The sequence below is a fragment of the Xiphophorus maculatus genome, chromosome 21, assembly GCF_002775205.1.
Source record: "Xiphophorus maculatus strain JP 163 A chromosome 21, X_maculatus-5.0-male, whole genome shotgun sequence".
Classification (NCBI taxonomy): Eukaryota; Metazoa; Chordata; class Actinopteri; order Cyprinodontiformes; family Poeciliidae; genus Xiphophorus; species Xiphophorus maculatus.
The window spans coordinates 14,826-28,056 of NC_036463.1; the positions used below are offsets into that span (position 1 = coordinate 14,826).

General features: G+C 41.1%; 1 protein-coding gene across 7 annotated transcripts in view; it reads right to left on the reverse strand.

Annotated features, from left to right (window-relative positions):
• Positions 1-2,496: 2,496 nt before the first annotated feature.
• Positions 2,497-13,231, reverse strand: part of arhgef4 (Rho guanine nucleotide exchange factor 4) — a 91,776-nt gene continuing 81,041 nt past the window's right edge. For 4 of the 7 annotated variants that reach the window (XM_023326315.1, XM_023326313.1, XM_005814982.2 and 1 more), the window contains 5 exons: positions 12,973-13,102; positions 12,731-12,862; positions 10,366-10,609; positions 9,701-9,778; positions 2,497-3,188 (listed from right to left, as the gene is read on the reverse strand). In XM_023326315.1, coding sequence (XP_023182083.1) covers positions 3,034-3,188; positions 9,701-9,778; positions 10,366-10,609; positions 12,731-12,862; positions 12,973-13,102 — 739 coding nt within the window. In that variant the 3' untranslated portion in view covers positions 2,497-3,033. Of the gene's footprint in view, positions 3,189-9,700; positions 9,800-10,365; positions 10,610-12,730; positions 12,863-12,972; positions 13,103-13,231 lie in introns of those variants that run through there. The other 3 variants (XM_023326316.1, XM_023326314.1, XM_023326317.1) reach the window with 3 other exon arrangements.

A 13,231-nucleotide genomic window follows, 5' to 3' on the forward strand; every position in this document is an offset into this window, starting at 1 on the left:
CTTACCCTAACCAAACCCAAGATTCTTCACTTAACCTAACCTCACCCAAGGTTCTTCCCTTAACCTAACCTCACCAAAGGTTCTTCCCTTAACCTAACCAAGCCCAAAATTCTTCCCTTAACCTAACCAAACCCAAGATTCTTCACTTAACCTAACCTCACAGGGGTCAGAACGTCGCCCAAAATCCTCTCCCAGGACCACTCTCCAGGCACTCAGGACACTCCAAAACGCACTCTGGTAAGGTTCCCACAAGTACCCAAAAACACAACACTTAGAGCAATTTTTACCCTTTTTGCAAACTCCACCAACCGTGGCAAATGACATGTCTGCGGACTCAGGGGGATCGGCTGAGCACGGAAAACACAATCCCAGCTCGATCCGACGCTCCTAGCAAAAATTCAAAATCAATGGGAGTCTATGGCAGCTATGTCATAGGAAGGGGCCACAGCCACCAAACTCGGTGGAGACCTGGAGGGGGTCGACACATGTATACACACCACGTTTGGTCACATGTCATCCTATGGTTCGGAAGTTATGGAGCTTGATCACTTTTTTTTTTGTATGGGTGTCTATGGCAGCTATGTCAACGGAAGGACCCACAACCACCAAACTTACAGGCTACGTGGACATGTTCCCGAGGACTCTGGAGGCCAAGTATGGGCCCACTACCTCAAATACTTTTGGAGTTATTGAGCTTGATCACACTCATTTTCTGGTTTTCATCCTATATCCTAACCCTAACCCTACCCTAACCCCTAACCCTAACCCTAACCCTAACCCTAACCCTAACCCTAACCCCTAACCCTAACCCTAACCCTAACCCTTACCCTAACCCTTACCCTAACCCTTACCCTAACCCTAACCCCTAACCCTAACCCTAACCCTTACCCTAACCCTAACCCTAACCCTACCCTAACCCTAACCCTACCCTAACCCTTACCCTAACCCCTAACCCTAACCCTTACCCTAACCCTAACCCTAACCCTAACCCTAACCCTTACCCTTACCCTAACCCTAACCCTAACCCTTTTCTGGTTTTCATCCTATATCCTAACCCTAACCCTAACCCTCCTCTGCATGTGCCTCTTCTAGTGGTTTTCCAACTAGAATCAAGTCTAAATGTTGTTTCATGAGACTTGCAACTGAGAGGGCCAAAACGGCTTTATCGCAGCGAAAGATGCAAAGAATGGAGAACATTAAGTTTTGCAGCTCTGCATTCTAGTTTCAAACCACTAAAACTGTTCATCTTCATTATTCTCATGTGTTTAGAGAGTAAATAAGGTTGAACATAGAATACAGAGTAAAGAACCCTAAAATTCGCTCTTTTGCACGTATTTCACTGTCATTTTGGGCCTCTTGAATTTCCCACCACTGCACTTCCAGTGATAGTGAACGCTGCTGCATTGTTGCAAATGCTGCTCCCCGACTTGTTTTTAAGGTCTGTTAGTCATTTTATTGTTTTTGCAGACTTTGCCTTTATCTATGTACTGATTGTTAATTCAGTCCTCTTATTCAGTAAACTATATCCGTCCTTTGCTTTGTTTTAGTGAAGACCAGTGGGCTACCTGTTGCCTTGTATCCGGCAACTATTTGGAGCTGCTATGCACGGCTCATACTAACCTGGATTGTGCTGTTTTTGGTCCATCACCCAACGACATCACTGCTCCAGTACTCTGCCATGGAGCTTTTTAAGATCTGCTTACATATGCATGGGTCACCACCATCAGCTCAGCTTCTACATCACAATATTTTCCACCTGCACTTTCCAAAATACACCCATCAAGTCTCTCGCCAGATCTTTTGCTATGACAGACCTACCTCCATTAAATTTATCTGGTCTACTGAGGAACACCGCATTGAGCACAGTGTGTTTGCCCTCCTGGCTCGGTCAGCTAACTCAGTTGTCAATCACAATAAAACCATCAACTTTGGTCTCTTCAATATTTGCTCATTCACGAGTAAGGGCTATCTTGTGCAGGACATAATTTCTGACCGAACGTTAGATTTTCTATGCTTCATCTAACAGTTGGCAATGTATCGCGATAATCTACCCATGAGAAGTGGAGGGTGGCACCTGTAACTTTTCCTGTCTTTCATTTGTTTGAAGCAATTGTATGTCAGCTCTCTGGACCAACTACCACAAATATTGCCACCTTGCACCACCCCAGAAGTATAATAAGGATTTTATTATTGAGCTTGTATTGTTTGGTTATATTTATGCATATCAGAGTGCACTGTGTAAAATATAAAGTGAAATAAAAATAGAATAGATGGTTTACTTTCAGTGATGTGGAGAGGTCAAGGGTCAGACTGCTGGAATGTGTTGCTGGTGTTTTGGGTTATGCTGGACATTTGACCTTAGAATTAAATATTCTAATCTTCCTTGGGAAAGATTTGAATATTAGCACATCTGGAGAGAACATTCAAATACAAAACAACACATACAGTCCACAGAAGGTTTAAAGCAAGTAAAAAAAGATACACTAGATACATTAGCAAAGAGAAAACACAAGGAATTTTATTCCCCAACTAATTTCCCTCCTTTTTTTAAAGCAGACATACTAAGCATGAATATGAAATTTTACCACACAATGAAAAGTCTGAAATTTTTGTTAAATTATAAAATAAAAGCACAAAACAGTGGAAATAAATAACAGTTTTGTTGCCAGGCAACATTTTCACAGAGGCAGTTTAGCCAGGAGACCCACAATAAGTTGCAGCAGTACAATAGAATTAATACCAGTCAGTTTTTGTCTTAAGGAGCAGAAGTACATTAGGCAAGAATTGACTCTCACTGTTTATCTGAAGGGTAATGAGGAGACCTTCTCATGTCTGATTCTTATCCAACCAATAAAGTGCTTTCAAAAGATAGTCTTCCCTTTATTATAGTCCACCTTATCTATTTGTGGGCATAGAAGCCCACAAATCCCTCCAGGAAAGGTTATACATAGGAAAAAAAAGAATTATTAAAAAGGTTCTATGGAGGCATGAGCTCTTTCTCCATAACGTTGCTTCTCCTTTCTGGTTTGATTTTTATTTCTTGAAAGGCGTCAGTCTCCCAATGTTATGCCAGAAGGTGGTTTTGCGCTTGGGCTCGGCCATCATGAAGAGCTGCTGCTGGGGCAGAGCAGTGGGTAAGGATGGATGTTTCTGATGAAGGAGGAAGTCGCAGTATGGCCTGGTCACTGCTGACAAGGAAATCAACACATAACAATGTGTGGCTCTTATGTGGGACAAAAATGCTACTGATACTGACAGTAAACGTCAACTATAACTATATATATATATATATATATATATATATATATATATATATATATATATATATATATATATATAATATACCAAATAATAGATAAACAGTGAGTTTCACCTTCTCAAAGAACTTTAGATAAAAAACACTTCAAGTGTTATCCAATTTGCAATGACTTAGAGAAAGCAGACTCCCCCATTGACAACTGGATGTTAAGCTCTTGGGTTGTTTTGGTGTTTTGATTACTTGGTTCTAATTCCGTTAATATTATGTTCATTAGTTATAATTATTATTATTATTTTGGCTATATCAGTCTTGTTTTTTCTTCAATCCTTTCTTATTGTGTCTAGTTATCCTTAGTTATTCTAGTTTAATTACGTTTCCTATGTTAAGTTTTGGTTTACTGTTACATTCATTTCCTAGTTCCCTGGGTGAGCTCTCCTTGCCACTTTCTCTCTCTATCCTTCTCATCATTGTGTCTTCTGCTCTTTCCCCTCATGTCTGCAATCATTTTGCTAATCACCCCAGGTCATTTGTCCCAGGACATTCACACTATTTAAACCCTTCTCCTGATCATACTACTTGCTGGTTCCTCCTATTAAATCTTGTCTAATCCTGCTTTGTCCCCGTTTGCTTTTCGTTCCTTCTTCCTGTTTTTGTTTGCCTCTGGCTCCCTGCATTCCCAGTGACTTTTGTAAGCTATTAGTTTTATTCCTAAAACATTCAACATAATCCATGCTTCCAGCTCCTGTCTGCATTTTGGTCCATTCACAATCTCACCAGTGATGAGCCCTCAAGTGCCTGCTGATTCCAACATATGTTCCCTCGTACTGAGAAATTCTCTGATAGCAGATGGCGTGTCCGCCATCCACAGCTGAAGTTTTCAGTGATGTAAATCACAAGCAGATGAATGTCAATAAGATGTTCAGGAGGACTGTCCACATAGCTAAAATGATTCAAGGGGAGGAGTGCATGGACAACATCACATTCCTGGGCATTCACATCACGCCGGACCTGACCAGGTTGCTGAACACCTCTTTTCTGATGAGAAAGGCCCAAAAAAGACTATTCTTCCTCAGGAAAATGAAAAGAGATGGACTCCCTGCTCAGTTGCACAAGAATTTCTATTGAGAGCTCCCTTCGCCTCAGTATGATTGTGTGGTAAGGCAACTGGACAGTACAGGATAATAAAACTGAAGGAAGTGTTAGAGAACATTTAAACATAAGGAGCATTTTAAGATAGGGATAGGGTTAAGATAGAGCAGATCTGCACTTAAGACACACTTTACTAAGAGCCATTAAGACCAACCTAAACTGTTTTTGTATTATAAGATAATATGTATGTGGCAAAATTGCCCAGTTGTAACAGCATGCCATGATTTTGTCTTAATTCTTATACTCTGCCACTGTTGGGAGAAAAGCAGTTCAGTCTGTTTTAAAAGCTATGGTGCTATTGTACAAACAAGCATTTAAAATCTTGAAGTGGCACCACTGCAAAATACTGGAGAAAATGTATATATTTTTTTCTTTTTTAAAATTAACCAGCTTTGGTGGTTAATTTCTGAAAAGTTGTAGGAAGTTGGTGTTGGTGACTATAATGATTTAAAAAGCCATCTTTTTTATAAATGTCCAACACAAGGACTGGATTTGCAAATTAGCCTGTGGTTAGAAAACCTATCAACCAAACAACAGTTGTTTTGTATTTCACAAGTAGCACTATTTAATTTTCTGTTCTTGAGTAAATAAATTTGAACTGAACTAAACTGAATCAATGCTTGAGTCTCTCCTTTGTCATCTGGCCACCTACCTGTGCTTTATATGAAGCTTTTCCTTTTTTTCCTTTTTCAGAACTCTAGTTTTGGTTCTTTAGTGGCCCTCCAACCCAGCCAAAGTTTTGCTTCCTGAGTGACTGGCAGCAGCATGTGAGGCTTTGAAGCATATTCTCTTGCACAAGAACTATCAGCACTGGGCAGGTAACTTTCATCGGTCTAATGCTGAACAAAGATCAATTTGCATGCAGAAAGGAAGTGAATTGGCTGGTGGATCTACAATTTCACTACTGTGAACAGAATCTCCTTAGAACCTAATCACTTGAGACTGTAGAGATGACAGTGGAATTCTAAAAGATTCCCTCACATTCCCTCCCCTCATCATCCCCAAAACTGTCTACTGGGGATACAGTAGTTACAAGGAAACACCGTTTCTCAGGATCTGAGGCGGTACTCATCAAAGACACTGTTCAGAAGACAGCCCATTAGAGACTGTCCTTGCTTGGAAACTAATAAGTTTGTAATTATTACAACCTTCCATAGGAGCTGCTGGTCATCTTCTACATGGCCATTGTTCAGTCTGTCCCATGTTTGTCCATCACTGTGTGCTTTGTATAATCTACAAAACAGGACAGGGCCAAACTGCAATGAACAATGTATAATGGTGCAGTTTGTTTTAGTGTATGTATGTACAGTATGTGGATAAGCTACGTTGTATTGGGGAAGTAGTTTGAACGACTTAGCTTTCCTGATCCCTCTGTGTGTCGGGATCTGTTCCTTATCTGTGTTTATTTTGAGTTTCTGTCTCTCTGAGTCTCCGTGTTGTCCTGTCTCTCCTTGATTGTTTCCAGGTGTTTCTTGTCTCCTTGATTGCCCTCTGTGTATTTAACCCCACCAGTGTTCTTTGTTCCTTGCCGGGTCCTCGTCGTGTCTGTCTAGTTTCCAGTTGTCACCTGTTGTGATCATTGCTCTCTGCTTCTCTGTGTTCTGGACTTTTGGATTTTGGATTTGCATCTTATTAAATCATCTACTTTATCGCTACCTGGGTTTGCTGCCTCACCACCACTCACACCGCAAAACCTGACAGTAGGACCCGACCAAGAGTACTACGGTGAGGCATGCTGTTGATGGAGGCTTTTATCTCCAACATGTACCCAGCTCAATGGGATGATTTGTTATTTAACATCAGAGACTTTGTAGAGATTGTTGCAGAGCCATATTTTGACCCCAGACGCCTTGGGGTAGCCATCAGGCTACTCCTGGAACTGGAAGGATGGTCAGACCAACTCCAGTCCCTGGGGTTGATAAGGCTACAGCAGGAGGCAGAGTGGGAACGCCAGGCAGCTCTAGCCTTCATGGCTGGCGAACCCTCTGCCTCCAGAGCCGGACTTCCGCTCCACCAGCCCAGCCCCAGCGTCTCCAGGACCAGCACCACCTCCAGTTACAGTCTCCGCCGCAGAAGAATATCTGTCCCTCGCCGCTGTCTCTGCGCCTCCAGCAGCTCCAGAGTCCACTCCAGCCGCTGCTCCGGCCTCCGGCCTGGCAACCGTCCCCATGGTGATGGGGTTTCAGGCGGCCCGCCTGGCACCTGGCCGACAAGCAGCGCGGCTGGTGGCTTGGCCGGCCCCAGTTAGTGGGTTCTCGGCCCCGCCTAGTAGTGCTCCTTTTGAGTCCCCGCCTTGTAGTGTTCCCTCCTCAGAGGTGTCTAGTGTTCCCTCCTCAGAGCCTTCTAGTGTTCCTTCCGAGTCCCCGCCTCCTGTGGCTCGGCCCCTGCGCCGCCGTCGCCCGCCGGACCCGCCTCCTGTGGCTCGGTCCCTGCGCCGATGTTGCCCGACGGACCCTCCCCTTGGGTCCCGCCTTCTGCGCCGACGACATCCGACGGACCCTCCCCTTGGGTCCCGCCTCCTGCGCCGATGTCGCTCGACGGACCCTCCCCTTGGGTCCCGCCTCCTGCGCCGAGGACGTCCGCCGGACCTCCCCCTTGGCTTCCTCCTTCGGCGTCACAGACGCCCTCTGGACCTCCCACGACGGTCTGCCTCCTTTGCCTTCGCCCATTATGGATGGGTTGTTTTTTGTTTGTGTTGGACTGTTAGCCCTTCCTGTGCCTCCGCCCACTCTGTTGGGTTTTTTTTTTTTTTTTTTTCGGACTCTAGCCCCCCGTCCAGCGCCCCTCCGCCCGCCCTGGTGGTGTTTTTTGGACTTGGTTTTTCTTGTTTTTGTTTTTTTTTTAGGGCGTCTGGTAGCCGCCCTTGAGGGGGGGGAATGTTGGGATCTGTTCCTTATCTGTGTTTATTTTGAGTTTCTGTCTCTCTGAGTCTCCGTGTTGTCCTGTCTCCCCTTGATTGTTTCCAGGTGTTTCTTGTCTCCTTGATTGCCCTCTGTGTATTTAACCCCACCTGTGTTCTTTGTTCCTAAGGTCCTCGTCGTGTCTGTCTAGTTTCCCGTTGTCACCTGTTGTGATCATTGCTCTCTGCTTCTCTGTGTTCTGGACTTTTGGATTTTGGATTTGCATCTTATTAAATCATCTACTTTATCGCTACCTGGGTTTGCTGCCTCACCACCACTCACACCGCAAAACCTGACACTGTGACTGCTATTGAACTGTCATTTTGGGGTGCTGGGTGGCGGCTGGGGGGGAAGTGGACTTGGGTGGCCATGGTGTCAGCATAATGCATGGGAGTGTGAATGTCTATATGAGTATTGGTAAGTAGTTGGATGTGAATGTCTCTGGAAGTGAATTTTCAACTATTAAATTTAGTATTGGAACAATACTAGATTATTTTTGGTACTAACCAAAATCATAGTATATATATATGTTTATATGTACATATATATAAAAACACACATATATATATTTGCTTGTTGTATTTGGGAAGGGGTAAGATTAAATAAGTTGTTACTTCTTCCTACTCGTTTTCAGAAATGTTAAATGGGACTTTTGTGTTATCTGTTGTGACGGCCCTGCTGTGCGGTCCTGTGTTTGAGCTGTGTGGCAGGTAAACTGTTTGTCAATTAGGTCCTTGATTGTGGGAGGTGCTTCTAATTACATGGCCACCTGGACAGTATATAAGGAGCGCCGTTCCATTCATGAGTGTGGCTGGCTGACGCAAGAACCAGGCGCAGACGAGATCCGGACTCTGAGGCGGCGCCAACAGAGCTGAGACCTATGGGGCCAAACCGGATCCATGACTGGGGAAGGACCAGGCTGAGGGAGCGCTGAACTGTCACGTCTTGGGCTTCCGCCCATTGCACCGCTAGACAATTATTTTTTTTTAAATAAATGCCTCTGAAGGGCTTAAAAATGTTGCTGGTTGCCGTGTCCTCCCTATTTTTTGTTGCGGCCGTTCGAGCCGGGCCGTAACATCTATATTGTTGTGTGTATATACTTATTTTATAAATTTATTCTTGGGGGCATTCCATTAAAAAAGATGCACTGATTGGTATAAATTCTGTTACAAGAGTTCTGTTTATATATGTTCAATTGTGTGAGTATGCATATGTTTTTGTGTGTATGTATGTTTACATGTATGTATGCATAGATTCATCCAAGTGTTGATGTGTATTTGATCGACAATAGACAAAAATAGTTTTCAATAAAGATCATTTTTCCAAAATCAATTAAATTATTTTATTGATTTATTTCAGACATGAAATAAATCAATAAATAATATTGAAATAAATTACTTATTTCAATCAAATCAACAATCAGGTATACAAATGGATTATCAATGCTGACCCTCAGGACTTAGGATCAGGAAATTAGCAGTTTAAATCTCTGCTGACTGCACACATTCTGGACACAAACCTTGCAGACTTTAACACAAGTCAGTGGTCTAAAGCAGTATTTAGAAAAACCATCCGCTACAAAGGTACTTTCTTCCTCCAGCTTATCTTTCTGATATAAGTATTTACTGGTCCTCTGTCCTCTTTGCCACCTTCTCTCTCCCTCTCCTCAGTCTGCCTCCTGCTTCTTCCACTTGCACCTGCATTCAGTTTGCTCATGAGCCCAGTTTTGTTCAGCATTCAATCTCCTGAAGTTGAAAGCTTCACATTTTCAGTGACTACTCGTTGGATCCTTCATCTATTCTCATCACTTTGTCGTTCTGCCCCATGATCTCCTTGCGTCCCCCCTCGCTGTTTTTCTTTCCATGGATTTTTGGTTTTTGTTGTGGCTCCCTTTGATTTTTGTTTCTCCGTATTCTTTTATTAAATCTTCAAATTCACTGGCAACCTCTCTCTCATGCATTTAGGTCCTACAACAACCATCTACACATCATGGCAACTGAATTGTACATGAGAAATGTGGAGCAACTTATACCTGCTACAGCTGTGCTACAGATTGGTAACAGGGCTGGTCTGATCATAACTGTTTAGCTCAAGAAAGGGGAGTAGAAACATAAGTTAGCACCCCAAGTTTTAATAATGAGGGAGCAGCTGCTCCACGTGCTCTATTGTTCCTGTACTTGTATGAACACTCCACATGTTAGAATGTGTCAGAGTAGCAAAGCTTTTTCTCTTCACTCTCGGCTTTTTACTCAGTGCTACGGAAAAGGCAGCACTGTGTTACTACCAACACAATCGATCCAGTTGTAGTTTGAACATTCATACCCTCTGGGGGGGCCACCTAAACAGTGAAATGAAATGAAAACTAATAGTGTTAAAGCTCCTAAATACATACCTTTAGATTTCCCAGCTGGGTGGCTTTTGAATGCATTCAGCATAGCTTGTTTCTTCTGGATTTCAGTAAGAGAGAAGCCTTAAAAGAAAAAAAAGGTTCCTGTAAGAAAAAAAATGTCCACGCTGAAGAACATATTTCTCACAGCCGTCTACATCCTAATTATCCATGAAAAATAGTTTCACACATTGTTTTATTGTGTTGTTTTTAATCATATTAGATCAATCTGACAGAATCGCATCAGACAACTGGTCATCACTTTTTACAGCAGAAACTTAAAACAAGGATAAAAAGTGCCTAATTATTCTATAATAAATGCATTTAATTCAATAGCGACAATAATAAGAATAGTGAAGTAGAAGGAAAATGATGCCTGGTTTAAAAAACTTTGTCTCAGTATAAATGCACCTGCTCTGTTTCTCAGAGGTCTGTTACACAACATCCAGCATGAATAAACTCTGCAGAATTTTCAACCAGAAGATTCTGCAGAAGTTTAAAGCAGGGTTAAGTGCTACAACAATATTCCAAAGTGTGAACATCTGACAGAGCTGTGTTTTTTCTGTTTTCCTTCAACTTCACAATTCCACATTACTTTGTGTTGTTTTTTTACATGAACCTACAATTTGAAATTTCTTAGACAACATAAGCATTGACATAAACTATCAAACCTGTTTCACAGTCATTTTGGACCTGCTTCCTCTCATCAGCAAAAGCTCGAAGCCAACGTTGTTTCTGTTCTGGTTTTTTGGTACACAGGAGATGGACTTCATTACCACTTCTTGCGCAAAGCTTTAGTGCATTCTTTACGGTAATATTAAAATCTTTTTCCTTGCCATCTTCCAAATCTGTCACCTCCATTAAATCCATATTCATGCGCCCCTTGTAGTACAGTATGTCCCTGCGAAGAATATCCTAAAATGACAACAAAATGTTTAGCAAGCAATTGTTAGAAATGGGAATGTTATACAGCTCTGGAAAAAATTAAGAGATGACTTAAAATGATCAGTTTTTCTGATACTACTTTTCATAGATACATGTTTGAGTAAAATGAACAGTGTTCTTTTATTCTATGAACTACTGATATGTCTCCGAAATTCCAGGTAAAAATTTTATATTTATTTGCAGAAAATAAGAGACGGTCAAAATAATAAAAAAGATGCAGTGCTTTCAGACCCCAAATAATGCAAAGAAAACAATTTCATATTCATTTAGAAACAATAATGAAAGACTCCGCGTTAGTATAGTGGTGAGTATCCCCGCCTGTCACACGGGAGACCGGGGTTCGATTCCCTGACGGGGAGTGAAGTTTGTTTCAGGTCCCTCTTGAAAATGAGATCTAGATCTCAACGGGGTTTACCTGATTAAATAAAGGAATAAATTAAAAATAATTTAATAATACAAATGTTTTAAGAGTTCAGAAATCAATATTTGGTGGAATAACCATGAGATTTTCAATGGGGTTCAGTGCAGTGGTCTCTTCATTTCTTCCAGGGCTATATGTTTTTTCTCTTCATCAAAGCCACACAACTAGTTTGGCCTTCTGTTTAGCTGCGACACCTTCAAGGAGGGGGGGTATTGGAATTAGAAAGAGAACATGTAACTTCATATTCTCTTTCTATATACTTGGCCAGACTTTCAGTATTTAACTCTGTCTCCGTAGTAGACAAAGTAATTGAATGAAATATTGCTGTAAATAGGGTGGTAGATAACTGCTGTCTAACACCCTATTGACTTGAAAACTGCCTCAGAGCCTATCTGTTTAGCTATACTTGTCTCCTAAATAAACCACTAAAGAAGTTGCTCAAACCCCAGTTGGTTGTGGCACATGGTCACTCACACATAAATGAAACATAATTATAACAGAATATGTTGATTTGCAAATACCTTTCAACTTATATTCAATTGAATAAACTAGAAAGACAAGATATGTAATTATTATTGTAAAGATATGTTCAAATAGATAAACTTTATTGTTTTTTTTTTTGCAAATACTCTCGTATTTGGACTTAGATGCCTGCAGCACATACCAGAGAAGTTGGGACAGGGACTTGCTTATCATTGCTTAACACCATTTTCCTGGTGTTAAACAAGGAAAAACAACACTCAATAAGTGTTTGCGAAATGAGGACCCAAAGCTCTGTAGGTAGAATTCTTTCCCATTCTTACTTGATGTAAAACTTGAATTGCTCAACAGTCCAGGGTTTCTATTGTCATAATTTGCACTTCATAATGCACCACACAATTTCAATGAAAGACAGGCCTGGACTTTCATGAAGGCATTCTAGTATCTACACTCTTTCACTGTGAAACCAGGATGTTGTACTAGGGTACAATTAACCTATCCACCTGTGAAATATTCCAAACAAATATAATTATTTTTTAGGATTCTTAAAAAAATTTTGTTGCCCTGTTTTAACTTTTAGTTTACGTGTTTAAGGCATAGGCATTCACAAATGAGTGAATATTTGCAAAAGATAAAAAAAGAACTTTATCCACTTGAACATAAAATACTTTGTCTTTGTAGTAAATTTCAATTAAAATATAGGTTGAAAAGCATTGGCAAATCATCACATTTATGTTTTCCGCAATGTCTCAACTTCATTGGAATTGGAGTTGTAGTTACTCAGGCATGACAATTGATTAAATAAAGCTGTCTAATTTTAAGGCCACATGAAATTTGAAGGTTGCTACTGACTCTGCAGAAGGTTGGTGACCTCTGTGCATCGTTAACTTCTTACCCTACTTTGTGATTTAACGTGCCAGTAATGTAATGCAATGAGTGTTGTCCTACCTGGTTGCTTCTACTTTATTGTGATACCATACTTTTGACTCTAATAGTTGACTTCTCAAAAGTCATTGAGGACATTTTGCAACTGGTGGCATGGTACCATAGGAAAATAAATGTTGTTGAGCTCCTGGGAGCGAAAATTATATTTAGATGCTTTGATACTGGATTTTATACATACGAGGCCAAGAAAGCGATGTACCTAATTTATTAATCATATATTAAGAAAAAGTAAATTACAAAAGTACCTTCTTGCAATAAACCATCTGATGGTCGAAGAGAAAAAACATTCTCTGCTGGCTCTTAGTTTGTGGCTGGGATAGTTTAGTTATCTCCCCAGAAAAGATAAGTTCAGAGCTTCTGACCAGAACATCTTCACCCTGCATGGATCAGAACAGACTTACACTGCTGCTACTTGCTTCTCATACCTGTCAGAGGTACACTTTACAGTATCATACAACAGATTTCAGAACAATCCATCACTTCAAACCTCCCAGTCTTCTATGGAACTCTGCCACTGTGCAATTTTGTCAATGTTCTCAAGGCGCCGTTTCCTCTCATTGATCATGCTGGCGACATTTTTCATGGCATTTAAGGCTGCCTCCACATCCTTGTAGTCCCTAAAATTCCAAGAGGAAATGTGAGGTTCATGAAAAGTATGTTTAATATCTACTTAAAGGTCATTATTTTTGAAGACTCATCAGAAAAATATTGAATAATGAACATAGAGGATTTCCTCCAGAAAACTT